Source organism: Zeus faber (assembly GCF_960531495.2).
Source record: "Zeus faber genome assembly, chromosome: 9".
Taxonomy (NCBI): domain Eukaryota; kingdom Metazoa; phylum Chordata; class Actinopteri; order Zeiformes; family Zeidae; genus Zeus; species Zeus faber.
Genome location: NC_137197.1, coordinates 7,152,269 through 7,180,112, shown reverse-complemented (window position 1 = coordinate 7,180,112; position 27,844 = coordinate 7,152,269). Strand labels below are relative to the sequence as shown.

At 43.3% G+C, this 27,844-nt stretch overlaps 1 protein-coding gene across 4 annotated transcripts in view; it reads right to left on the bottom strand.

Moving 5' to 3' along the window:
- trip12 (thyroid hormone receptor interactor 12) overlaps positions 1–26,815 on the bottom strand; it is a 39,715-nt gene extending 12,900 nt beyond the window's left edge. The window contains exons 1-23 of one of the 4 annotated variants that reach the window (XM_080006902.1): positions 26,736–26,815; positions 22,041–22,187; positions 21,239–21,364; positions 20,250–21,037; positions 14,797–14,899; positions 12,775–12,911; positions 12,483–12,566; positions 12,219–12,314; positions 9,504–9,655; positions 8,769–8,804; positions 8,442–8,537; positions 8,235–8,327; positions 7,951–8,112; positions 7,534–7,602; positions 7,273–7,438; positions 6,781–6,898; positions 4,876–5,032; positions 3,791–3,944; positions 1,682–1,910; positions 1,400–1,518; positions 706–913; positions 461–561; positions 96–270 (exon numbers count right to left, since the gene is read on the bottom strand). In XM_080006902.1, the coding sequence (XP_079863028.1) occupies positions 96–270; positions 461–561; positions 706–913; positions 1,400–1,518; positions 1,682–1,910; positions 3,791–3,944; positions 4,876–5,032; positions 6,781–6,898; positions 7,273–7,438; positions 7,534–7,602; positions 7,951–8,112; positions 8,235–8,327; positions 8,442–8,537; positions 8,769–8,804; positions 9,504–9,655; positions 12,219–12,314; positions 12,483–12,566; positions 12,775–12,911; positions 14,797–14,899; positions 20,250–21,037; positions 21,239–21,364; positions 22,041–22,138 (3,467 nt within the window). In that variant the 5' untranslated portion in view covers positions 22,139–22,187; positions 26,736–26,815. Of the gene's footprint in view, positions 1–95; positions 271–460; positions 562–705; positions 914–1,399; positions 1,519–1,681; positions 1,911–3,790; positions 3,945–4,875; positions 5,033–6,780; positions 6,899–7,272; positions 7,439–7,533; positions 7,603–7,950; positions 8,113–8,234; positions 8,328–8,441; positions 8,538–8,768; positions 8,805–9,503; positions 9,656–12,218; positions 12,315–12,482; positions 12,567–12,774; positions 12,912–14,796; positions 14,900–16,132; positions 16,224–16,500; positions 16,561–20,249; positions 21,038–21,238; positions 21,365–22,040; positions 22,188–26,735 lie in introns of those variants that run through there. The other 3 variants (XM_080006905.1, XM_080006903.1, XM_080006904.1) reach the window with 3 other exon arrangements.
- Between the last annotated feature and the right edge of the window lie 1,029 nt (positions 26,816–27,844).

Here is a 27,844-nt window from a genome sequence, read left to right as displayed (position 1 = left end):
ATGTGCAATGCATTCGTGCTGTTCCCCTTGTTGTCATGACGGCTGCTATGGGTTTTGGCGGTGCTTGAAGACGTCCGTCTAAGTCATGACAATACCTGTTGTTTGAGATTGAATCTTTGGGCGGCACCCTCGCCAGGCCGCTGACCCCCGCTGTGCGTGATGGCTCAGAGTTGGCGCTATTCGTCTGGGCGCCTAGCTTTCCCCACGTCTTAGGATTAAGACTGGCCAGGAAGGATGATTTGGGGGACTGAGTAGTGGTAGGACTCTTAGCTGTGGTTAGCCAGAGAATAGTTTTCAGTATTTAAAAAAAAAAAAAAAAAAAAAAAAAAAACAACAACAAAAGGAGATAATATTTCTCAAAGTTTTACTGTACTCAGAATGCAAGTACTCAGAATGCAACTCCACTAAAACAACTGATTTGATTACAATGTTTAAGTGGAAAAGTAATTAAGAGACTTACCCTGATTGTCTACTTTGTCATCATCCCTTGGGGGGGAATACTTGGGCCTTCTAGGCCCTCTTTTAGGTAGCCGTTTCCTCTTAAGGACGTCACTTAACCGCCTTGAGAATAGGGGGAGAAAAAAACAGTTGCTCTTACATTGTTGAGATACTCGCAAAGTACACCTAACAATTAAATAAACAAATCACATTTGGGGAGGAAAGGATTCAATTATAGCCCAACATATTAGCGGACTCGACACTTACCCCTGTGGACTGAGGTCCAGCGAGTCGTCCATACTGTGCTGGAAGCTGGGGGAGCCCAGGTCGGGAGTGGCGTTGGTCGCGGCAGTGGTCGACGCGGTGCTGATGGTGGTTGTACACAGACTGGCGGTGCCGCTGGTGCACGCCTTGGGGGGGCTGGTAACTAGGAAGCTCTCAGACTCTGCTAGGTTCTTCACCTGGTGCATCACACCTACAAAGCAGAGACACGTTTAAAACTACTCAACAGCTTAAAGAAACCATTCGTCGCTGTATTCGGGTGACTACCGCAGTACAATGTGACAGAAGCTCCCGAGTGAGACATTGAGGACATTGCCGCAGTGATCGCTTAATAATCTGTTATAAAAAGGTTTCAAATAACCTCTCAAATACATCGATATTTGTAATTTACGAAAACCTCCTATTTAACCTATGTTATATCGTGAAAAAAAGAAAAAATATCCTTTGCAAATTAGCTCTTTAGCTACATCCACGCTAAAATAAGAGACTAGAAAAAGGACTCTTACGCTTTGGATGCACTGCGGCAAATGCTAAAGGGATATTATATTCCTGCTATATAGAAAACCATAGTTACCCACTGGAGGGGGAAACAGCATATCATCTGTTTTGTCAGGGGAGGCTGCTCCCTCTGGAGGAATGATTATGCAGTAGAATAATCTATCACAGTATTATTGATTACCTTCTCTTCTAAAATAGACACTGAAGACATCAGGCAACTTCTGCATTAGGATCTCTGCCATCTGCAGAGAGCCCACTACAATCTTCAGATCCTGACTGGACAGCATGGACGCAATGTGGCTGTAAAGTAAACGTAGAAACACAGCCACGGGTCAATTTACCACATAGAAGCTTTTTAATTGGACTGGTACACTGGGTTGCTTAGTTCCCTAATAGGGAAACTTTTTTATTTGAGATTTTGACAGTATGTTTAACTTCTGCTTTACATCCAATTTGGCCTCACCTGGACACGGCGTGGTTCCTCAGGACGTCCTTCAGCAGCTCTGCGTCTGCAAAGTAGATGATCCTGAGGATGGCTCTAAGGCACTTGTGTCTGACGGCGGGGCCGGCGGAGGAGCTGTACACCTCGTACAGGACGCCAAACAAGGTTTTGATGAAGCACTTTGCCAGCTCTGGGTCGTCCTTCATCAGCTGGGCCCGCGCATCTTCTCGACGCACCTCTTGGTGACTCCCTGAAGGTCAAAAGGTTGTAGTCATGTTAGAAGGGTTCTGGACGGCGATTCTCATAGTAATTAAAAGGTTTCTGTTTAGTCCACAAATGGGCGTTATGAGTGAATACTGGACAGACTGCCTCAGACATATAAAGATTGCGGTTGTCTCCCCGAGAGCCATCGCAATTACAGAATCACAGATTCAATTTTGGAGTCGATTACAATTTTTTTTCCATTGTTATTGGTCCAGCCCGCAGGGCTGGAACTTCATTGTTTTTGGATTGTTTGCGTATTTTTATTATAATTTATTTTCCTTGGCATTTATCCGGCTAAAAGTGTCGAGTGCATCGCAACCACCAGACCCACAGACATAAGTTATCGTTGGATTCGGGACAGTTCAGACATTTCAACATTTCAAGATGACAAGAACTCAGAAAATTGGTTTGAACTGATGCTGCGTTACAAGAAAACTAACCCTAACCGTGTAATTCCTGACTAATGCAACTCACCTGGACCCCAGAGGGTCCAGCTCGCAGGACACACAGGTCTGAGGTCTTGTTAGAACTGGGATGTTTCAGACATGTGGTTGGTTGAATTTGATCAAAATCGATGTATATTTGGAGCACAAATTAGTGAAAACCTGTCGTCATTTCACCAGAAGTAGAAGAACGTTGACAATTTGATTAGTTTCAGGAGCGACCGCTTTGTGACATAATCCAATAATAATCCAAAGTTATACAAGTCCAAGGTTTGTCTCTCGGAACGCATTCGCATCCAGCCACGTGCAACGCGTGGACAACTTGAGTTGATGCTGCGTTAAAGGAAACTCTGAAAACTGTAAGGCATGCTGCGTTTTACAAAAATATAAGTTTACAAAATTATTTTATTTTAATCTTCTTGGGTGTTTTCCGGGCTCGAAGCACAAATACTCCTCACCTAACGACCTATCTGTTTAACAACAGGTACTTAGGACCAGCTCTGACAAGTCTGTATTGTACACTGCATACAATACCACGGCGTCTCAGCATAAAGCATCATATCACCTTTTTTAGTCTCGTTCCTGCAGTCTGTCAGTATTCACTACACTAGCGTTCACAATGGCCACGCCCCCTTACCGTGAAATAACACGGGTCCTCGCTGATCGACCAATTCACTTAACGACCTGGTCCTAGGAATGGAACTCGGTCGTTAAGTGAGGAGTACCTGTATCTGGAACACGACAATCGCTGAAACCCACTGAGGTCCGTAAACTGGACCCAAAGAATTGCTGCCTGCAGCTATATATATTATTATTATTATGTTTTAATCCAAATGTAAGGGGAATTTCAAGCCAATGTGGAAAATGTTGCAATTAATAAAGACACAATTATGTGCATTTCCATCAGTTGGGTTGAGATGCATGAACTGTCGACCGAAATTTTGAGATGGATGTGTATTATTACACCATTAAAGGCTTTTACTATGATTGTGTAATTCATTAATCGCAATTTCGTGTGAAATTTTATGATCGTGACTGCCTGAGTCTCCACCAGATGGCGCCAAGTCGTATTATGAACAGGAATTTGGTGCTGTTATCTGTTATTTAAATCAGAAAGTAAGAAGCTATTTTTATTGTTAGACATTATTTAGTCCGAATTTCCATACCTTTAATACTAATCTTGGTTAAACTACAGTAAAACTATATTAATGTACATTCTCTAACAGTGGTAGCATTTGGCATAATGTAATCACTTTTTCTCAGGACCTCTTTTAACAACCACCGGTGGTCCTCGGACCCCATATTGAGAAGCAGTCAACCGCTCTAGGCAATATGAACATCTGATACATATACTGAACCATTTTCATCTCATTACGCTGCCGTTACTTTGTGATGTAATACAGTGGATTCAGATGCAGCCTACCGGTGTTGGGGTTAGCGAGGGGATTGGGTTTCCTCTGGATCCCGCGTGCTGTGCCGGTGTCTTCGTTGATTTGCTGCATAGAGTTAAAGTCGATGGTGTAGACGCGTCCCAACGTAGACAAGCTGATCTCGTCCTCCCCGTTCTGGTGTGCTGTCTGCAGACACACACACACACACACACACACACACACACACACACACACACACACACACACACACACACACACACACACACACACACACACACACACACACACACACACACACACACACACACACACACACACACACACACACACACAATTATATTTTATGTAAAAAGTAATGTGACACATTCCAAACAGACTGAAAAAAAATTAAAAATAATAAGCAGCATTATGTTACTTTTGGTATTTGCACCCCTACAGTTTGAGTGAAATTGCACTTTTACACCACAGTCGTAAAACTCAGTCCGGTGTCTGTAAAGAATTTACCAGACAAATTTGAACCTTATTGGTCACGTTTCAATAACAGTTTGTTACAAATACAAATAAAATGTACACCTAGGTTACAACGCCCCTTGCCGGAACCTCGTCACTTCCCGGAGCCATGGACTGAGTGCTCGCTGCGGCCTCCCTCCTGCGGGGGAGGAGGTCCCCTGATACCAGCGCGACCTTCTACTGGCCAGCACGCGCGATGAACAACCCCCATGGCGCAATGAAAGTGAGGACTGGCGCCCATTCAATTTATATGGGATTGAGTCATTGGATCAACTTAAAAACAATGCTTTATTTTGGAAAACCTATACGATTTCAGGTTCTCAATAAAAAATTTAAAGAATCTAGGGTCATTTTAAATTGAGAAAAAACGCTTTCACAAATTGAAGCAATTTTATGTTGATCTATGACTTCAATGCAATGTTCCCAATATTGTAGCAATAACACCTAATAACCTTTATTTAAATTTCATCAGCACTATCTGTTCAACAAGACATACATGTAATGCGATAACATTTGAGAACAGCAACAAACGCGACATCCACACTAATGATCTCTCCATCGTCAATCAGAGATATTTGTGATTGAGCGCCCGCTGATGTTCACGCACCTCGATGATGCGGCTGTCGATACGGTTGTACGGGTGCCAGAGCCCCCGGTCATCCCTCCACTGCCAGATGGCCCCCTCTGTGGTCTGAGCGCTGCCCTTCTTCAGCATGACGTCCACCGCAAAGATGCCCTCCCTTGGCAGACAGGGCATCAGCTCACTTTGGAGACAACAGGGCACAATTAGGCAAACGCCATACGCAAGAACAGTTTTTTAAAATCCCACTGTTTCTGTTTGAAAGAGCACCAGGGGCGAGACACATTGAATATGTAGCTATGATCATGGCTACGTTCTCAAATGACAACTCTACAAACAGCAAAAGTGGTGTCTCAGATGTAAATACCAAAAACAACAAACAGTTTAAAAGTAGTTGGCTGGGGGGGCTGGTCTTGCAATAATTCTGTATGTGCGCATCAAAGCCTCAAATCGCAATGGGAATTTTCAGCGGCCACTGAGATGGTGTGGCGATTGCAAGGCCAAAGAAAGAAGCAAGTCAGCGAGTGTGGACTTCTGAAAATGGAGGAGCAACTTTTGGAATTACGGCCGACTCATGAGGGTCTAATTAGTGTTTAATGTCAGCGCTGCAAGTCTGCAGCACAAACAACCACTTTGGTGTCAAAATATCACAGGAATTTTGCCTGGCAAGATATTTTGTCTCTCACGAGTGCGGGAGACACAAGACTCCGGCGGTCTGTCTGGTCTATCTTTACATTTGAGCTCCTTAGAGACAGCTCTTGATAAGTGCGTGCGCAGAAGAGACTGAAAATCTGCAAATGTCAGTTGTTAAATGTGCGCTGCTCAATTTTTTCATTGTTGTTCACGATTCAAGAAAAGACTGAATTCCGTGAAATGTTTTTGTAATACATGACCAATGGTGACAATCAAATACCAAGAGCGACATCAACTTCCGGAAACTAGAGGACATAGTGTTCTGCTTTACGGACACAGAAGTATTTTCTCATGGACAAGGTTAAAGTGGATTACTCATCAATCAATATGTTGAATTGGTCACATATTAGGTCTAAGTCTATACTTTTCAGACAAAGTAACACTTCGGTACTATGTTAAGGCCAATGTTTAAGGCGTAAAAACACTGATTAAGTATTTCCTTTTCACGTTTGTGAAAGTACTGTAAAATGAAAATAAAATGGTGTTCCGAGTTATTGTCACACCACAGAACAGTGTGTTATTAACCACCCAGCCAAATTTGAATGACAGGCCAGGCCGGGTTCTATGACCCCCCCCCCCCCCTTTTTCCCCCTCTCTCTTTCTGAGCACATCGGCGCCGATTTATTTTCCTGCCAGTGGGTGCAGAGTGGAGAATCTCCGCTGTGCGTGCGACACCGCAAGCTCAATGCCGGGGGGGGGGCATGAGCTCACAGTCTCCCTGACGACATCTTTACTCAGGTGTTTATTTTGTTTGTTTATTCACAAAACAGCGTTTTATCCCAAACTCCTTAGGTTCCGTAGGCTTAGCTTATTTCACCACTGATGGTCCGTCTCCGACGATCTGACCTGGTGTTTATAAAGTTTTGGGGGCGGGGCCAAACATATGACCTTGTATACATTGTGTCGCGATTTAGCCCCGCCCAAAAAATCTGGACCACAAAAATGGTGAGAAACAGTTTAACGGTCTAGCGCCACAATTCAGTACATCTTTCAGTCTTTTCACATGTTTTCAGCAATTACTTTCTAACATGTGTAATGTATTTAGGAACAAATCAATTCACTTTACAGGGACTTTAAATGCATCCCTAGTTAATAGTTTTCCATTTCCTTTCACTGGAAAATATCTGAGGTGTGACCTAGACAAAGTGGAAGAGGGGGGGAGACCTACAGAGACATAACCTCTATTACTTGAAAATGTCTAAAATAAGGAAGCTCTTTGCAGTGTATCTCATGTGGTACCATATGAGGGAGGTGAGTTCGTAGAGCTCCTGGGGGCTTCGAGGGACCAGGTCGATCTGTTCCTGGCAGCTACCATTTGACGCACCGCACAGGAGGAACCGCAGGGTCTCTGCTATGTCTGAAAAACACCACGTCACACAGCCATGTTGATTTATGCTCTCAGGGGTCAAACTCCAACAGACCTGTATATGATTAGATATTTGATGACTTCACAGGACCAGAGCAGACTTCATATTTTTTATTTTTATTTTTTTTAAAGCATCCTACAATCCTTTTTGAGTCTAGAATGCATATGATGGGTGAAAAATGTACATTCTTTGTTTTAATCTCAAAAAAATCCAGGAATACCTGAAGGAAGTTGTTTTGGATTAAGTGAACTCATTTCATTGAACACACCCCCTGAATTCTTAATAGTTTGTAGTTAGTTCATAGTTAACAGATGTGACAGTGTGTAGGTAGTGCACATGTTTCACTGGTGTGTGTTTGACTCACTCTGCTTCATCAGCTGCACCGCCAGGCAGGGGCAGTTCGAGCACATGAGCGAGAACATGCGCACCACCATGATGAACATCCCTGAGCTGAGCACAGGAGGGGTGACCACCAGCAGCTGCTGGATGTTGGTCAGCAGATCCCGCGAGGCCACCTGCTGCAGCAGGTTCTGTGGATGGCACAGAAACAGAACTGAAGGATAACAGGGAAACACTTCATGGACACACAGTTTGAGTGCTTGATAAGAGCTGCGTGTCAACAAACCTCCTCGTGTTGAAAGTTGTCGACCAGTCTGGCGAAACAGAGGCAAGTGCTTTCAACTGATTTTTTATCCTGGAGAGAGTAGAAAGAACGCATAGTTGATGAAACAGTCTAAATGCAGAGCAATGCATAATCACAGAGAACATGCAGCACATTCTTTTTGAGAAATGTAAAGAATGCTACCCTCTGACACTATGGCTGACACCAATTGTGTGTTTTTGTTCTTTTTACACCACTATAGTAGAGGAGTAAAACACAACTTGTAATAATACATTGAACAATTTTACAAAAAGAAAACAAGGAGATAGCGTCATAATTGTGACTGCTATCTAGGACGGTCATACAAGCTCAACTTGCACAGATAGCAAATTCATGAGTCCATTCGTCGCTCTATATTCCACAACCGGGGCTAGCAGTGACCTGGTGTGTGAGTCGTTGAGTCAGCAGAGGTAAAGAATCAGCCACAAAGTGGAACTCGTCCGGTGTGATGCTCTGGCAGCAGTTGGCAGCGATGGCCAAGGCATTCCTCTGGGCGTTGATGCTGAAGAACTCCAAGTAGAGTAGGCAGTCAGCCAGCCCACCCTGCAGAAGCAACGGACACCAGAGCATGTGTCAAAGAAAGAAAAAGAACAAGACAAGCACACAATCAGATCAGATAATCAAAGAGGAAGAGCGAGAGGTGAGGGAAGGAGAGGAACACTTACAGCCTGCAGGATGGCTTTGCTGTGTCGCCGTGACAACATCTCCAAGGCAGTCAGTGCCTGCTCCGCTACATCAATGAACTGAATCACCTGAAGCTGCAGAGGGGGAGAGGCGAAGCGAGGCATTAGCATATCCGCCTGCTGCTGACACAAAAGGAACCAGACGGGAAACCGGAGAAAAGGGGCGGAGAAAGTGTGAGCCGATCCAACCTTTTCCAAAAAGACAGGAATGGCGTCGACCACCACGGCAGAGGATCGAGGAAGCGCTTCCATCATGTAGGTCAGAGCACGGGAGGCATGGTTCATCTGCATGCGTGAAGGAGAGTCCAACATTTTAATTGATTCCAGACAAATAGAAAGCACAAAGGATGCTCAAAATAATAACGTATTTGGCAGAATGAGAAAACATTTGAATAAACATGCAACACTTTATAGCCTTACATAGCTTTGAGTATTTAAAGAACCTTTACATAGAAGAAATAAATACAGAACGATCTAATTAACTATTAAGATTTAAGAAGAGCGTTGAGTACTTACAATATCAAAATTATGCTCCATTTGCAACAACGTGATCTGTAGAAGAAGGAAGATTAAGATGCAGTCAAGAAATAAGAAATAATAATTCTGTGAATTATTTTGATTCAAACATGAATTTCATATTGGCGACCATATGAGTCGTCCAAAATAGGGAGAAAAGTCTCCCTAAGCATAGAGAGATTAGAACATGTAGCCAAGTAGTTTGTGAAGCATCTTTTCGCCAGCTTTCAGCAGTCTAGATGTTTGAGCCTGAGTGAAGTGTCCCATTTTTAGAACATAGAAGGATCACTACTTTCATTGCAACTGAATCGGGGTCTGTTAACAGAAGGCGGCTTGAAACTACATCAAGACTCCTTAAAATGCACGTGATATGATCACAATGACAATACACACCTAAGATGCACTGAGACTCCAACCACTAAACCGACATACCAGGGTGGTTAGAGCCTCCTATGAGCACATTAGTGTCGTAATTAGTAATCTCTCAGCAGCAATGTGGATGTATCTGGATACAAGATGGCAGGTCTGAACAGAGTCAGAAAGTAATGGCAGCTACTTATAGCAGATCACGTGGGCAAAGTGTTTGTTTGTTCTGGAATTCAGTGCCTGGCTGAATCCTCACAGACGCTTCCAAGAGTGGGAGCAAGGATACTGCAGCGAAAGACAAAGTGTCCAGACAGCCTGGAGTCCTTTCCCTGAAGTTTCTTGTATGAATTATCCCATAAAGAGGCTTACCAGTGCAGGCACCACACTCTTGACGGGGAATCCACCCAACGTCTCCTCGTTGCCCATCACCAGCAGCTGGCACATCTCGATGGCAGCCTGAAGCTGCTGAGACTCGTCGCCTGTGGCCTGCAGGCCTTGTAGCAGCTGCTGTGCTTTTGAACCTCGGAGGAAGACGACACCGGAGAATTTAGACCAAATTGCAAAATACACATTATGGTTGTAAAGATCAGATCTGCTTTAAAGTCATAATTTGGTCAAACGTTGTCTCAGAAATGTACAGCAAAAATGTATGGAGGATTATGTGTAGCAAAATTAAACATGATTTCTTAACACGTGAAGGCAAACACATGTGACTGATTGGGCGGTACCAATGACCCTGAGTGGAAATCAATCTCTCTGTGTGGATTGTTTCAGTAGATCCTTCTCAGTGTTCAAGCCAAACATGCTATTGGTAGAGAATAGGCAGTCTGTCAATATTTATACAGCCATAAATTAAAATTGCTTCATCAGAACTATTAAGTGTGTTCAGCATTCAGTGACAGGGGGGAAAAAAAAACAACCAAAAAACAAACCCCGACACCACGGTCCAAATTATTATGCAAATTGGATTTAAGTGTCCTAAACATTACGTTTTTTGTTTTTCAATTCAACTCATGGATGGTATTGTGTCTCAGGGCTCTTTGGATCACTGAAATCCATCTCAGACACCTGTGATAATTAGTTTGCCAGGTGAGCCCAATTAAAGGAAAACTACTAAAGGATGTTCCACATTATTAAGCAGGCCACAGGTTTCAAGCAATATGGGAAAGAAAAAGGATCTCTCTGCTGCCGAAAAGCGTCAAATAGTGCAATGCCTTGGACAAGGTATGAAAACATTGGATACTTCACGAAAACTAGAGATTTGTGGCTGATTCAGAGCACAGTTGGTGCAGATAAAACCTTAATGAAGGTTTCTGCCAGACAAATTCATGGGATTAAGAGAGCAGCTACTAAAATGCCGTTACAAAGCAGCAAACAAGTATTTGAAGCTGCTGGTGCCTCTGGAGTCCCGCGAACCTCAAGGCGTAGAATCCTCCAGAGGCTTGCAGTTGTGCATAAACCTACTACTGGGCCCCCCCTAACCAATGCTCACAAGCAGGAACGGTTGCAGTGGGCCCAGAAATACATGAAGACTAATTTTCAAACAGTCTTGTTTACTGATGAGTGCCGTGCAACCCTGGATGGTCCAGATGGATGGAGGAGTGGATGGTTGGTGGATGGCCACCATGTCCCAACAAGGCTGCCACGTCAGCAAGGAGGTGGCGGAGTCATGTTTGGGCCGGAATCATGGGGAGAGAGCTGGTAGGCCCCTTTAGGATCTCTGAAGGTGTGAAAATGACCTCGGCAAAGTATATAGTATAAGTATAGTTTCTGACTGACAACCTTCTTCCATGGTACAAAAAGAAGAACCGTGCCTTCCGTAGCAAAATCCTCTTCATGCCTGACAATGCACCATCTCATGCTGCAAAGAATACCTCTGTGTCATTGGCTGCTATGGGCATAAAATGAGAGAAACTTATGGTGTGGCCCCCATCATCCACAGAGCTCAACCCTATTGAGAACCTTTGGATCATCCTCAAGCAAAAGATCTGTGAGGGTGGGAGGCAGTTTGCATCAAAACAGCAGCTCTGGGAGGCTATTCTGACATCCTGCAAAGAAATTCAAGCACAAACTCTCCAAAAACTCACAAATCCAATGGATGCAAGAATTGTGAAGGTGATATCAAAGAAGGGTCCTATGTCAACATGTAACTTGGCCTGTTAAGATGTTTTTGATTGAAATAGCTTTTGATTTCAGTAAATATGACCTAATAGCGGGGATGGTAGCTCAGGAGGTAGAGCTGGTGGTCTAGTGATCCAAAGGTTGCTGGTTCGATCCCAGGCTCCTCCTGCTAGCATGCTGTAGTGTCCTTGAGCAAGACACTTAACCCCTAATTGCTCCTGATGGCTGCGTCCGTCGGTCTTTGAACAATTGTAAGTCGCTTTGGATAAAAGCGTCTGCTAAATGACTAAATGTAAATGTAAATGTAATGCTGCAAATACAACAAATGACCATTTTCAGTTCTTTACAACCTATAAAATGTTTTGAAACTCTGTTGTGCATAATCATTTGGAACAGTGCATTTTGAGCTTTTTATTTTTGAAAAAAATACTGTTATCATTGGGAGGTTTGTTCAATAACATTCGAAATATACCCTAACGGTTGATGACTTGAAAATTATACTGTCCTTTGCATCAACTATTTAGGAAAATCTGAGAAAAATCTCATTTGCATAATAATCTGGAATGGGGTGTATTTTCACAACCGCAATAAAACACTATCGCAGTTGTCAAAATTGAAAACACAAACACTGAAATCATACAATCCAATACATTTTGTTGCTGCTGTAGTGTGATAGAGGCTTAACCAACAAGGCAAACACCACAAGGTTAGCTTTATAAATATTGAAACAAAGTGGTGTTTGTGGGATAGCTAGTGTGTGGAACGAGGGGTTTACGGGAAATGCATTAAATTATGTAATTCTCTAAAGAATGGGTGGCACTTTGAAATTCCACTCAGTAAGCACCAAATAAAATAACTTGATAATGATGTGTACAACAATAAGAGTTGTTTTTCCAGCAGGATCGCACAGATTAAAGCGTGAGAGTGAAGAACACTGGTTTCAGGGTGAGGAGAAGTACTCACTGGCTCCACTGCCTATGGTCCTGTGGAACAGCTGTGACATGCGGGGCCCCAGGGGCCCAAAGAGGTGTGGGGGGAGACCCCGGGCCTCTAAAAGTGCTAAAGAGAACAAAGGCAGCAAGTTGAAAGAGCAACTGCACATAGAACTAAACTACATTTGTCTGTCCAGACTTGATTAACACACGCCAAAATGAATTTCAAAATACAATTTTAATATAAAAGCCAAGCGGAAAAAGAAAGTTAAGACGTGGTGGTGGGACCACTGACCTTGAAGCCTCCCCATTTCAGAGTCATCAGATTCACTCTCTCCAGAAGTGGTCATGCCTACAGCTCCAGCAACTGAGCTGGAAGCTGTTGAGGGAAGACGGAAGAGCATTAATGGACCCTAAATCATCACCCAAGTCATCCGACGAGGCTCAAAAGATGCCAAAAAAATGAAATACTTCTCCATTGATTACATTGAGGCTCCAAATCCAAAGATCTTTAATTTAACATGAATACACTGAATATCTAAAAAGTCAACTCCTTTTTCCAAAGTCACAGTATTTAAAGTGCGTACCAGAAGCACCTTGTGGAGCCTCATCAGTACGAGCGGACGATGAGTTGGCCCCATCCTGGTTGTTGTCGGAGTCGGCCATTTTCTCCTGTCGGCGAGCGTCGGCTGCCCCGCGCTTGCCCAGGCCTGAGCCCCGCCGACTGCAAAGAGCAGAACACATTGAGGAATTAGTAACTGCAGAGCGTTACGCGGTATGTGCGCAGAAAGAACATTGTCAATAATCAATGTAGAGATTCCAGTCCATTTCTAGAACATACAGGCATGTGATTGGCAAAGGACAAAAGAGGCAGGAAATATGCAGCAGAACTGCCTCACAGCAATATTTGACATCACGGTGCTTTACTGTATCTGGGCGCGGGAGCGAGTGTAAACAACCATGGACGGAGGGAACGCGGCGCTTCAGTTCACAACTCATTAGATGGATCATGGATTATTACAAGATTTGTCCATTTGCTACCGCAACGCGACTACATAAAGCGAGTGTTGACGAGCGAGCCGATCACGTTTTGGTACGTTATGTAGAAGACACCGGCAGCGTCAGTGGTTGAAGCCTTAGCTGCGCTTACCGGCGATGACCCTGGCATTCACACAGAGGCGCACATGCCACGTCTGAATTTTGAGGAGAAAGGACGCAATTACCAATTTTGTGGGGTGTAACGGGAAAGTAACATAACTAGTGTAATGAATTGCTGTTGGCAGGAAGTAATAAGTAAAGTAATATTACTTTTGAAAAGAGTAACTAGTAATAAATTACATTTGAGTAACGGGCCTAAAACTGGTCGTGAATGACTTGTGGATACAATGCAGATGCTTGCTACAAGCGTGTTTCAGGGGGATATTCATCAATATCAATGGTATCAGATTACAACATTATTTCCGATACCGGATCCATTCATTTTTGGCCAATATTGGACACGATACTGATAATCTGATCAATACACCCCCCCCCCAAAAAAAAATATTTTTTGCGGATCTGCATGATTCACAGGGGTCACATTTTCATGTCGGAAAATCCAGAAAAAAAAATAAAATAAATAAAAAAAAATTATAATAATAATAATCACATCCCTGAATATGATTTACAGTTTAACAAAAGATTTTCCGAACTGAAGGCGATGCAGGAGACGCTATCAAAGGACCACCAAGCCATTTGTGTTCTGGGAATTGTTGTGGATGATCTTGATCTGTATGTTTGCATCAAAGGAAACTTGAGATCGGCATTTGCGCTTTCAATGAGTTCAGTGACTTTTCTCCCTGTAAAATGCAGGTGGATAGCCTCGATTTTTTTAATATTCATCTGATATTAAGAAAACAAACTCAAGTTTTGAAAATATGTTGAGATCGAAAAAAGCTTGAGGAACATACAGCTTGAGGAACATACATCAGCTGTAATGTTATTTTGGGCGAAAAAAGTCATTTCCAATGTTTTTCACGCACAGCGCTGTGAAATGCACCGGGTTGGGACATGGCGGGTCACATATACTAATTTATCTCATTAGGATATACTCTTTGAAATGCATCATCACGTAAAGTTAGCAAACATGTTTACCAAGCGATGCACTGATTGCAATTTTCTTGGCTATTTTAGGGTTGCCGCGGTTATCGGTGGTGTTCTGCAACACTCCTACTCTGCTACGACAAAGTCGTTTTCAAATGAAAATCTCAAAGGAAGGCCACAGGCACTATCATTTCCAAGCATCCCCCTTCACCCCTCCTTCCAAAACAAAAAACAAGCATGTTTCAAATTCCAGAAAAATCTTCTGCAACCATGAATCAGAAATTGCTGTATTTTTGACTTATAGCAAGTGTTGACGTAAATCAAATTCAACAATGGCTTGGTACCATTTAACAATGGCTTACATATCTTACCATCACTAGTACATCATCTAAACATAATTTACTGCTTTCTTTGGAATGCTTATGGGGAAAATTTAAAATTTCTAGGATCAATGGATCAAAATAAAATAAAAAAATAAAAATAAAATAAAAAGGGTTATCAATGGGTTTTCTCATAGTGAGAGCTACCTGGTGCTGGCACAGGAGCCCGTGGTCTTGCGTGGGCTCCGCCGAAAGCTGGGGAGCTCTGCTGGAGGAGACTCGCTGCGCTTCTTGGTGGACTTCCTTAAACCTGGCGGGGAAAAGCGAACCACAAAAGGGCAGTTCAAACAAAATGGCCACAACAAAATCACTGTAAAATGTATTTCCGTCATTGCTGTGATAAGGAAACAATACTATTGAGTTTTCTTATTGATAAGAAAAGGTTGGTGTATATAGCATATCAAAATGTAACAATATTCACAGTTCTCATCTCTTATACTATTGGTCTCTTTCACTCCAATACACACAATATTTTGCTTTTTCCAGTCAATTATTTATTACATTTTACACAAAATGTTTCAGTAGGTGAGAAAATCACCTCAATTTCTGGTAATACTCTTGTAATACTAGTCAATATTACAAGAAATACAGCAGCAGAAGTACAGACATTACCATTAAATGTATCTTAGTGGTAAACAGTGGTGTAACGGAACGCAGATGATGCGTACTGGTCCCCCCCCCCCCATTCTGAACCCATTTTCATGAAATTTGGTTTGTTATAAACATGAGAAATTGAACAAGATACCGGTCTATTATTGGAATTCAATCGTTACTGTGGGCTGATCTAATCCTACTTTTTCAATTCACGACCATGTTTAATGGAAGAGGGTGTCATGCGTGCCGCATATTGCACTTTACTTTAACAATTGAATATTAATTATTTTAAGATTTTATTTAAACATTGGACATCTTTAAGGATTTTTTTTTTTTTATTCTTTAAGGCCATGGGCAAATGTTTTTTACTTTAAGTGTTTCACAGAATGGAAAGCAACGTTATATTTCAATGAAGGCTTGGAAATAGCATCATCCAAACAGAACAAGGCATAATTTCTCTGTTAACCAAATCATTTTCCAGGAAAGTAGGTCAAAGTGTAACATATTTGTTTGAAAGAATAGAGAATCAAATTGAAGCTTAATAACGTTGAATAGCATTCATGCCAAAAGTATGCAAGCTGGAGAAATGTTGTGACTTTGTGTTCAATGATTAAAACCAATTTTTACAGGCAGCGCAAGGCTAGGTCTAACGTAGGTAGAAACCCACTAGAATTAACGCAAAGAGGTTCAGACAGTGGTATCTTTAGTTGTGGCCCAGTGCCACTTACCAGAAGAGTATTAATAGAGTCTCACTATGGCATCATGGCAGGAGTGAAATCTCACCATGATATAACAGGTCAAGATAGACTTTACTGTGCATTAAACATGTTAATATTCATTGACTCCTAATAGATAATATTTACAAGTTAATATATACAAGTCGTTTTACCTGAAGTAAATGAAGCCATAAAATACAAGGAAGTGGAGCATGAGCCATTTTCAATCTGTTCTCTCTTCTGTGTTCTGTACCGGGAAATGACCTTAAAAATAGTTTTGCTATGAGACACTGATTTCATTTAAATACATAGACACAAATTACAACCAGTACTCCTGCTATAATGACTAAGTGTGCTATTTTGTAACGCTGGCGTGTATTTTACATACAAGACAATGACCCTGCCTCCAGCCATTTCAAAGAGAAATGATTTTCCCGATAAAATATAACTCATGCCAGATATTCAAATTAATTTTGAATATGCCATGACTTGCCATCGCATATCCACTACATAAGCGTCAAGATTCTGAATGCCTACTCACCATAGTTGAGATGGAGTGGGGTATGTGTGCAGAAAGCTGGAGAAATGGAGAACTGTTCCACTCCTGAGCCTTTCACTAACCTTTATATATTCTGCTGGTCAGCTGGTGGACCAGTCAGACAGGCCAACATAGGGAGGGATCAGGCCAACATTTGGGTCGAGTCCAGATGGCACACGACAACTGCCTGGCCCTGAACTACCAAAGAGCTGCCCACTGCACACCCAATGCTGAACTCATTAGCAAATGCTAATAAAAGTTACAAGTTGCCCATCTACTAGTAAGCACGCAATCAAATTACTGATAAATATATTCACATCATGGCATGTGAGTCATTGAAAAATAAAAACAAAAAAAAAAAAGACAAATGGTAAATACTGCTTATGCAGTGTTCTCTGGAAAACTTCGCAAACCTTACTAACAAGATACACCGATCAGCCACAACATTAAAAGCACCAACAGGTGAAGTGAATAAAATTGCTCAACTCATTCCAATGGCACCTGTCAAGGGGTGGGATATTAGGCAGCAAGTGAACAGTCAGTTCTTGTCGTTGATGTGTTGGAAGCAGGGCAAGTGTAAGGATCTGCGAGAGGCCAAATTGTGATGGCTAGACGACTGGGTCAGAGCATCTCCAAAACGGCAGGTCTTGTGGTTCCTGGAATGCAGTGGTTAGTACCTACCAAAAGTGGTCCAAGGAAGGACAAATGGTGACAACGGTAACGGCAACAGGGTCATGGGCACCCATGTGGGCACCCATGGGCTCATTGATGTGCATGGGGAGAGAAGGCTAGCACACCTGGTTCGATTGCCAACGAGCTAATTGCTGAAAAAGTTCATGCCGCTATGATAGAAAGGAGTCAGAACACACAGTGCATCACAGCTTGCTGCGTGTGGGGCTGTGTAGCTGCAGACCGGTCAGAGTGTCCATGCTGAACCCTGTTCACTGCTGAAAGCACCTACAATGGTCATGTGAGCATCAGAACTGGACCATGGAGCAATGGAAGAAGGTGGCCTGGTCTAATGAATCACATTTTCTTCTACATCATGTGGATGGTCGGGGTTAGGGTCCGATGGAGCATCTGTGGGATGTGCTGGAACAACAAGCCCGATCCATGGGGGTCCCACCTCGTAACTTACAGGACTTAAAGGATCTGCTGCTTACGTCTTGGTGCCAGGTACTACAGGACACCTTCAGAGGTCCTGGCGGCACAAGGGGGCGCGACACAATATTAGGCAGGTGACCTGTAGGCACCTGTGTGGATATGAGCCAAGACTTGGCATGAGTTCACGCTTTCGCTGAAGACGCCTTTTACTCCAGGTGTTTATTCCCAAAACAGCATTTTATCCCCAACTCCAGGCTGTTAACTTAGCTTATTTTACCACTGATGCTCCATTTCCAACGGTCTGACCTGGTGTTTATAAAGTGTTAGGGGGAGGGGCCAGGCAGAGTATGAACCATCTACGTCATCGAGTCATGATTCAGCTCTGCCCATATAATCAGGACCACAAAAATGGTGAGAAACCGTTTTTGTTTAACTCCACAAGTCAGTACTACATCATTCGCACGTCTTTTCACATGTTTTCAGCAATAACTTTCTAACGTGTATGTGTTTACAAACAAATCACTGAATTTACTTGACAGGTACTTTAAAGGGGCTCAAGCAATGTTTTCACCCTACCCGCGCAATCCGTTAAACATCGTCCACTTTCCACGGGTTCGCACACAAACTGAATCGGAGCTAGCCCCGTCACTCCTACACAAGCCAACAACCCCCTCCTATTAGGCTTGGGCTGATCTGCGGTTAAATCGGCAATCGACTCCATCAATCGCAATTGACATGGATGACCAACGTTTTTTATTTTACTTTTTATTCTGCCAGGACATCAGCGCCGAAACTAAGTGCTGGAGAGGAGAGGGGGAGCAGAGGCTCTCCCCCTCTCCGCTCAGAGCTGTCGACTAACCGCTGGTGACTTCCCCTCTACAGTCCCGTAGAGACTTTAAGGGGCAGGTGCTGGGGGGAGAAGCAAAGGCACATGGACACCCAGCTAGGCATTTTTCCACTGGGGGCAAACGGAGCAGCACAGCGTTGCCGCTGTGCACACATCGCAGGTGCACCAAGCTGCAAGGTTCATGAGGAATTCCTCATAAATATATCGTGCTCGGACAATCTGCTGCCTCGACACCCATTAATTAAATATACATTAAAAAAAAGCACGCCTGATAAGAAGGGCACCATGGAGTCCATGGGGCAGGTGCTTTGACAACCCCCCCGTACGTACCTGCCGCTCAATATGCAAATCTTGTGATTATAATATAGCAATGTGTGATATAATCTCAAAAAGATTTGATTTATTTTATTTCCATAGTTTCTTACTTGTATGGAAAATGATAAACATAAACCTAACTGATTAGGCGAATTAGAGAAGGGTTTTTTTTTTGTTTCTCCTCCAGACTACGGTGCATGCAGGCTCCTGTGCCTGTCTTTATTTCAGATCTATTTATTTTTTTAAACGAAATTTGTAAAACACAACTGTCCAAGTCCTTGCTCCGTAACAAAACCTGTCCGTCCCCACTGTCCGGGCGCACGTCTCCCCGTTGCTACGGGACTTAATTTAGCAAAAACTGGATGTTTTGTGTAAATACTTTACTAGTAAATAATAAATGCTGCACTTCTGGAATGTGGAGACTGCATTTGCCACATGACATTACGTTCTGTGCGCTCACGAAGCCCACCGCGCGCACACATGTGCCCCCGATTATATTGTATATCGCCGATCGGGCGATTGGAATTTTAGCCTACCTATGAGCTGAGCATGAATTTGTAAAGAACAGACTTTACAATCACACACACAAGTAAAACTTGACTAAAGGTTGCTGGTGGTGACTGTGTGCAGCTTACCAGTTTCTTATGTTTGAATGTGTGCATACACAGCATATCGGCGCAGAAGTGACCGTCACATGGGCGGTGTGAGTCTGTGATGTAATGTGCATCTGATGTCAAAGACAGTTCCTGCAGCTTTGTCAGCACTCAGCGGTGAAGAGTTAGCTTCTGTAACTGAAGCTGTAACATTGTTGGGACCGCAGGTCCTGTGATATTTAAACCCAGAGGCAAAACCACCACCCATGTCTAAAGGAAAACTGTGCCCGACACCCCAAAACCTAGTTGCAGCCCTACAGGATTACCTAAAGCTCTCACTTCTCACGGTCAACTCAGTGGAAGTGCAAAAAAAGTCTCAATAGGACAGGGTTATAAAAAATAAAAAAATAAATATATATATATATATATATATATATATATATTATATATATACTGTATCTATACACTTTTTGTGAATGGATATGAAAATTGTAAAATCGATACTTGGTTTTGGAATTATGCAACCATGTTCCTTCATTTAAATATTTCTGTATTAGACTATTTTTGTAATGCATGTGGAACACTGATATCATCGTCATTATCATCAATATCTGATCTAATAGATATCGATCGATCTTATTGTGAGATCCTACGCAATACCCGGCCCTAAAATTGAAGAGTAGTCAACACATTCTCACAGGCACAACACTCCGTCCATCAAAACCTAAAATGGCAGTGACTGCAACATGGGTATAATATGTTGTTTCGTCTCGTTCATAGCTACTAAATTTGTGACATCCATTCTTACATTACATAAATCCCAGGAAAACTATCTTGAAAACACACCTCATGGACAGGGATTAGTTACTTTCCAATCAGATGGTGTGACTTACTTGCTAGTTTAGCCTGCAGTCCTGAGGGCCCGGGTTTGGAGGTTTCAGTCTTGGAGGAACCAGGCAGGGACAGTTTGGGTTTTGGCAGATTGACTTTGGGGTTGAAGCGGGCGGCCCACTCAAACTTTGATGACCCGGCAGCTTTGGCCTGCTCCTTGTCTCGGGTGCTTCGGCGAGGGGAGGGGCTGGAGGCCGAACGAGAGCGGCGCGCCTTGTTCTGGTCTTTGCCCTGCTTGACACGGGCACCCTGCGAGGCTGCGCTGTTGGTGCCTGTGGAGGAAGAGGAGGAAGAGGTGGAGGCAGAAGAGGAGGAATCCGTCACGGTGCTACACCCAGCTTTGGCTGAGGCGGCTGATTTAGACGCCAGCTTGGAGGGTTTTGCAGTTCTGCCCTCGGTACTGTTGGGGACGGACCCAGCGGCACTGCTCAGACCAGGAAGAGGATCGGCTTTCTTCCGTTTCTGAGTCGGAGAGGCCCCAGCGGCCCCGCTCTTCTTACTTTGTCCTCGACCTGACGGCGCAGGGAGTTCTGTCCCAAGTGGTCTCTTCTTGGACTTGGCCGAGCCTTTCTTGGTGTCTAAAGTGTTGTCTCGGGGTGTAGGGAGCGGTTTGGTTTTTTTGGCAGGAGTCGGCCCGTAGCTATTGATATGGTCAGGAGCCGAATTCCGCTTCGGCGCCCGGGAGCTCTCGCTCTTCGCTTGGTGGCCCGTTCGCTCTTGTTCAGATGTCCCTGCAGCCTCTGGGTCGTCGGGTAGCACAAACGAAGCCACGGAGAGAGAAAGACCGCTTCTGCCAGGAATTGAGAAAGGACAACGTTGAGAGCCAAGAACCACCTAAGCACATTCAACCAACTAATGCCTCATTGAGACTCATTCGTCACCAATTAAAAACCCATATGTGTGTGTGGTTTGTGAATTCTACTATGATTGTTTAGAGAAACGTACACACTGCACACATACACACAGTGAGTGCAGAGTAGAGGAGCAGTACCTTCGTGAGCTGTGCCCTCTGGACTGGCCAGAGGCTGAGACGGACGTGGCTTTGGAAGCCTTAGAATTAGGTCTTCTACTTTCAGGAGGGGAATTTGCTTTATGTTTTGCCTGCTCTGACTGCAACCTGTAAGGTTGAAATTGAAAATCAGGTAACAATGTGGCCTTACATTAAATACTCATTTGAGTTCACTGTGACATTATACAATGATATCACTGACAGCTTAAAATGAATTAAGGGGAATACCGTTTTAACAGCTCAAGCACAAGTTTGAAAGAAAACAAAAAAATTCCCCAAATAACCGCAAAGTAGCCTTTGTGAGGAAATAAATGCTCTGCCCCAAGGCTGTTGTACAGCTCTCGGCCCATTTCAGAGCTTCAACTAAGAATTTAAGGATTTTTTTAATTTCTTGTCAAAGGATGAATGAGTATTAAAACCGTGCCTCTCTTGTCGTTTCCTCTGACATATTGTTATGTAACAGACAACACAGCACACACAGAGACAGAGACAGAGACAGAGAGAGAGAGAGAGAGAGAGAGAGAGAGAGAGAGAGAAATCAAGGTACACACAATAGACGATTGCTGATGAACTATGATTAAAAAAAAAAGGTTGAGTGCAGAAGATTGTGAGAAAATATGGTTAAAAAAGTCCCCCTGCCCAGACCAAAATCACTTCACTTGCTTGCATTGAAAATGAATTAACTTGTTTGGGTTTTCAAAACTAGGTTTACCTTTAGGCTTAAAATCAAATGGTGTCTTAAGAATACAAAGTTAAATCAAACGTAAAGGTCATGTGAACTCACCTTCCCGCTACTGTGTGGTCTTGTGGCTGGGCCGCAGCAGTGTTCCTCTGTGAACGGCGCAGTGACCCCCCTGGATTGGAATTAGGCCGGTTGGACATTGGCACCTCTCTCCTGAAGGGACATACCCTTTCTAGACACTACCATTCACTGCAAGGAAAGGACAGAAGACAAACATCAAGGCACTGACCAAATTCAGTAATGTCCCCTTCTTAATGAAAACTAGTTATATTCTGTGTTTGTAGCAGCAGCTAATGTTGTTTTCTGTATGACCAGGACATGGACCATTGATCAGCTTAGTTTCATTCTTTCAGGTGCCGTGTCCTGAAATTAAGACTGATATGGTCTGGTTCAATGTAACAAACCTCAAGATATTTTTACAAGACCCACAAAATGTGGGTACATTTCTGGCTGTGTTTAGTATGATCATCTTAGTTACCTGCCAACGTGGTGGGTGGGTATTTTTGTATGAACAAATATTCATCTTTCAATATAAAAGCATTAAATGTATACAACTGGATATGGTAACAAATGTACCATGACATTCATAACCACATATGTGACCTAAAATAGATAGCATCAGCGCTACACCATTTTGATCACTGTGCAGTAGCGAAGACCAGACAGGGTGTTGAGAGGGAGAAGTGGTCAGGTAGTCGGTATAGTTCAAACCAAAAAATAATAATCATACTGGCAAATATGTCCCAGAACACCATTGTCAGTATACTCAGTCCGAAGTGGATTCACAACCATATAGTGAAGAAATCAACCGGAAAAGACAGTGACACTCCCACCCCAGGCTGATTAACCGTGACCCAGCAACCATGTGATATTTGGGCTAATTGCAGACAGGGGGAGGCCGTGGAGTTCGCACATACCTGTTCTAGACACTGCTATTCAGTGGAGCCAAAGGGAAGAAGACGGCAGAAACATCAGACGTTATCATTTGTCTCCAGGCCAGTAAAGGGGCAGAACAAGCTGTGTAGGGCTACTAAAGAATAGCCTTCAACACAATAGAGATTGAAGAAAAGTGTTATTGTTTTCAGAATCTTTTGCGAAGCGGCAGGTAAAAAATCCTGAGTTGCAAGAAGAAATTCAAAACCTGCAACTTGTGGCTGTAAAGAGTAAAACTAATTTCAGATTCTGATTTGGATATCGGGTCAAAGTTCCCATCGATTATTGTGATTGGAAAATCCACCCGTTGCCCAGACAAAGCTCCAACCAAACAAAAACAGGTCAATAGAATAATTCAAATTACTATTCATTAGGGAACAAAACAGGCCTCCACGAATATGAATAAGCCTAAAAGAAAACCACAAATCAAAGTCACCAAATAGTCTATTAACCATAATTATTGGACTGTCAGAGCGAAACAGAATTCAAATTTAAACTAATTCAAAATGCAAATAACATACAGTATTGCCTGATCTACATTAAATGACCATCATTGCAGTGTACTCAGGTCAGACCCATGCTAATTAAGGAGAAAATTTAGGTTGCACTTGTACTCCAAGTAGTTTGGTACAGAAAAGTACAACATTTTGCTGAACTGACACGATTGGAGAAGAGTTGAGGCAAACAATCGCAGACCCAGTCACCGATTGGGATACCCTCGGTAATGGAGAATTTTTTTGTTTTGCCATTGTCTGCTTGTCCAGTAGTCACAGATATGTTATTGTTGAATTAAATGCTTTACAACAAAAGGAGGTATATTCATTTACAGAGCACACTAATATAGTTAACTATAAAATTAGACCTGTCAGTGATTGCCCATTATAGTTTGGATTGTGGGGGCAAGGATTTTTTTTTTTTTGTAATGCCCAATCTCAACAGCAATTCAAAAAACTGCACACGCAGCCATTGGGCTGCAGCCAGTCAATCCATCTGTCTCTAGTATGGGAGGCAAAGTTGATGCTGCTACTACATCCAAATAAATAAAACAGACACCGTGAGCACCTTTAGGAAGAACTCTACATGTTTTAGGTGGTTTGCAAGATACCTTAGCAGACTACGTGGCTTTGTTGAATTGTATATGGTGGCAGAGTAGAAATCTGGAACATGCACAGTAATTTAGGGCTAAATCACTTGACTGACTACATGTGAAGAGCTGTGTTGAGAGCTTACTTATAATCTGTAGATAAGCAAGTTCAACATCTGACAGAGAGAAAGGAGAGACAGTAGAAAATCTTTTCAAGCTATGTATTGACCTTTTGTGGTAAAATGACATTTTAGTTGCCACTGGTGTTGGAACGGCTTTACTCAGACCAAATTAAACCAATAACAAATTGGCACAACAAGGTACTTTGGATTTCAATAGAAATTGAAAAGCAAATGTATCTCACGGTAACCCTGTTAAACTCAGAATTGAAATACACAATGAGGAGTCAATGATTTTTTTTTTTTTTTTAACCAATTTCACATTTGATCGAATTGCTGAAATTTCAACACGAGTATATTCATCTATTACATTTTTCAATCTCCCTCCGAGGATGAATAAAGTATCCATCTATCTTGAGATAGATGGAGAGATAAGATAAATTGATTATTGAATTCATATTTATTGCTCGCTGGATTGATTCAGGTGTTACAGAAGTAGAATTGTCAGAACAGTGCAATTCAAGGTCAGAGGTGCAAATAATTCAAATAAATATGCACAGCTACATATTGCTACCGTATTGGTTATACACACACACACACACACACACACACACACACAAAATACATATGGGGAAAATTCGGGGTATGTAACATTTAGGTATATATGAATATAATATGCGTATTTCCATGTTGAGCAACTAAGTGCTATAGAAGAATGTAAAGTACATAAAAATGAATACTCTTCATAATGCAGATCATTAATGTCTAATGCTATAATTAATAATATTATTAGCTGTAATGGATGAGGACTACACGTTACCAACAATGCTAATTGATAAAAAAAAAAAATGAATAAGAAACACCCTGTAAAAACAGATGATGATTGTGGTTTTTGGTCAAATTACAAACTACGGTGTTGCCGTGACAAGCGGCTAAATGTAGAAATGTTGACGGAATGAACCGAGCGTCTGAGTCCTGAGAGTGAAAACTAAACACGGATCCTAAAATACGCCACTGGTCCAGCTCTCAGGGCCATTTTAGGCCCGTTCTGACAGCGCGTCCGACCCTTTGTTTATTCCTCGGTTCTAGCAACTGGTGAAGCGCGTTCGGTGGAAACTTTTGGGCCTCGTCCGCCGAAATGTGTCATCGCCCGTTCGGAAGCGTCTGTCGCCATAAAGGGGCTTCACGGGCGGCGCAGCAGCCCGGGAGGATCACAATGTACCGGGGCCTACATGTCTGACGTAGTTCGCTAGCCCTGCCGGCTAGCGGGCTCAGCCCCTCCGGACCTAATCCCGCACGGTGTGACAGCGGGGATCCGTCCGGAAAACGGCTCAAACAAACGTTCAAACCGTGTGGTCGCCCGGGGCTCGTTTCGCCGCGACACTCCGGCGACCAAACGACACGAAACGCGACTTCCACGGTGGAGCGTCTCGGTGCCAGCGACACCAAAATGCGTAGTTGGCGAGTTCAGCGTCAACACGTTGGGCCGAGGCGATCACCGAAGCCCGGGGCCGGAGCCCGACTCTGCCGATACGTGCGGCGAAACGAGCGGCCCGAGGTGGCCTCCTACCACGACGATCACCTGGGAGTCCCAACCGAAAATGGCAGCGATGGCCGCACTGTGTTGGGGCTGTTTACCAAAACGCTGCCAGCGAACCGATATGTGCTGCCGCGGTGGGACAACAGCTCCAAAATAATCGCTCGCCGACCGTGTAGGATACACCAAACTATAAACGAACACAACACAAACGAAATATCACCTTGAGGCAACACAGCAAAACCAACCTCGGGTCTCCTGCGGACCAGGCCCGGTGCCTCCAAGCAGCTGTCAGCTTGAACACAGGGATGTAAAGCTAATGTGGCTAGCGCTAGCGCTCAGTATCACCAGTGGCTATTTAGCTTTTCACCCGCTGCTAGTGAAGTAGCACAGGCACATTACTGACATGGTTTGAGTCACCACTTCGTGGTTTTAATCTAGAAGGCTACACCTTGGTAACACAACTAACTTCAGCTGTAGTACACTGTCAAGAAGGAGAGACGGCGCTGGTTCTCTCGCCTTATGAGCGAACAGTATGTTAGCCTTAGGAGCTAAATGCGCTAACAGTGTCTTAGCCAGGAAGCTAACGACTCAGCGAATGTTTGTTCCGTGGATATAAGCTAGCTGCTCGAGCAGCGGATGGTAACATTACACGTAGAGATCAGCATCGACGCGTTTGGGTTTTCATTACCGACTCAAATCACAACAAATCGTCCGCCAATTCAACAGTTTCGTCATCGAACATTATGAGTGAAATCACTTAAAACGGGCCAAATCTCGCCAGGCATCGTTAGCATTTTAAACACTGCCAACTCGACAGGAGGCCGGTGCGATTCTCGGGCAAAGTAAGGAAAGTCACCCGTCCGCGGAGCCAAGTCTCCGGGCAGAGACGTCCGTTAAATCCCCTAAAATCCAGCCGTTCTCCCGTTCCCCCATCCGACAAAAAGAAATGGCCCCGACGCCTCCCCTGCTCCATCCCCGCACAGCGCACACAGCAGCGGGGTTAGGGGGGATACTCGCCCTACAGTGTGAGCTATTTGGGCAGCGCGGCGGGGCATCGTCACCTATTTGATGCAGGTTGTGGAGTCCAAACACGGGCAGCTCCGACCAGGACGCACGGGAAGCTCCAACCGACACCTCCGACACGCAGCACGTCAGCTGAGCGGCCTCGCACCGCCGCACACCGCAGTATCCCTCCGCTGAGGGAACTACTTTGTCCGGGGGAGGAACCCGGTGTCACGAAAAAACATAAAAATAAAAAATAAAAGGAGAAATATATTTGTTTGCCTCCCCCCCAACCCATTTAAAAATGTAAACAGATTTGTTGATTCTATTCCATTTGTATTGGTTTTATAATATTATACAAACAATACAAATGGGAAAAATATGAATACAACAACAAATCTGTTTACAGATATATATATATATATATATATATATATTTTTTTTTTTAAACAGAAACAAATATTTCTCTCTCCGTTTTGCGAATAAATGCAGAATGATTTTTTATTGTGATTTAATATATTTTATTGTTTACTTTATTTGACCGCTTCCAACGTCCCAACGTCTACACACGCGATTAAGGAGCTGATTCACGCGCGGACCCCGTGCTTTGTGTACTTGCGTGTTTTCCGTTTAAACGCGTGTTTGGGAGATAAATACACAACAACATCTGTAAATTAACTCTCATTGAAATATATTCACATGTAAATAGATTCAATCGCATGCTTGACAGTGCGTTTATTTGCTAAATTTACACAACAGAAGTACCACATTATTTACGTGTGGATGGTGAAATATTACTTTGACTGTAAAAATCTTAAAACATTCGTGCAATGCAGTATTTATTCATCTGTAGTTTCATATTTGGGGATAGTGATGGTTCCTCCGTATGTGTTCCGTCCGCACTATTAGTATTTAGTCTTGTATTCATCCGCTGCTTCGTCAACCTCCATCACTGGAGTTTATTAAATACTGTTTTTCTGAATGTCATGTACTCCTGACCCAACATTTTCATCTATTTTTTGGGGACGCAATGTCATTTCGTGCGACCCGCAGAGCGTGAGAGATCTAGGGTTTCCAGTTGGCCGTTCCGTTGCCATGGTTACACGTGGCGTCTCTGCTTAAAGACGCCGCTGTTTGAAATGCCTGGCACGAGTCCAGCTCCTTGGAA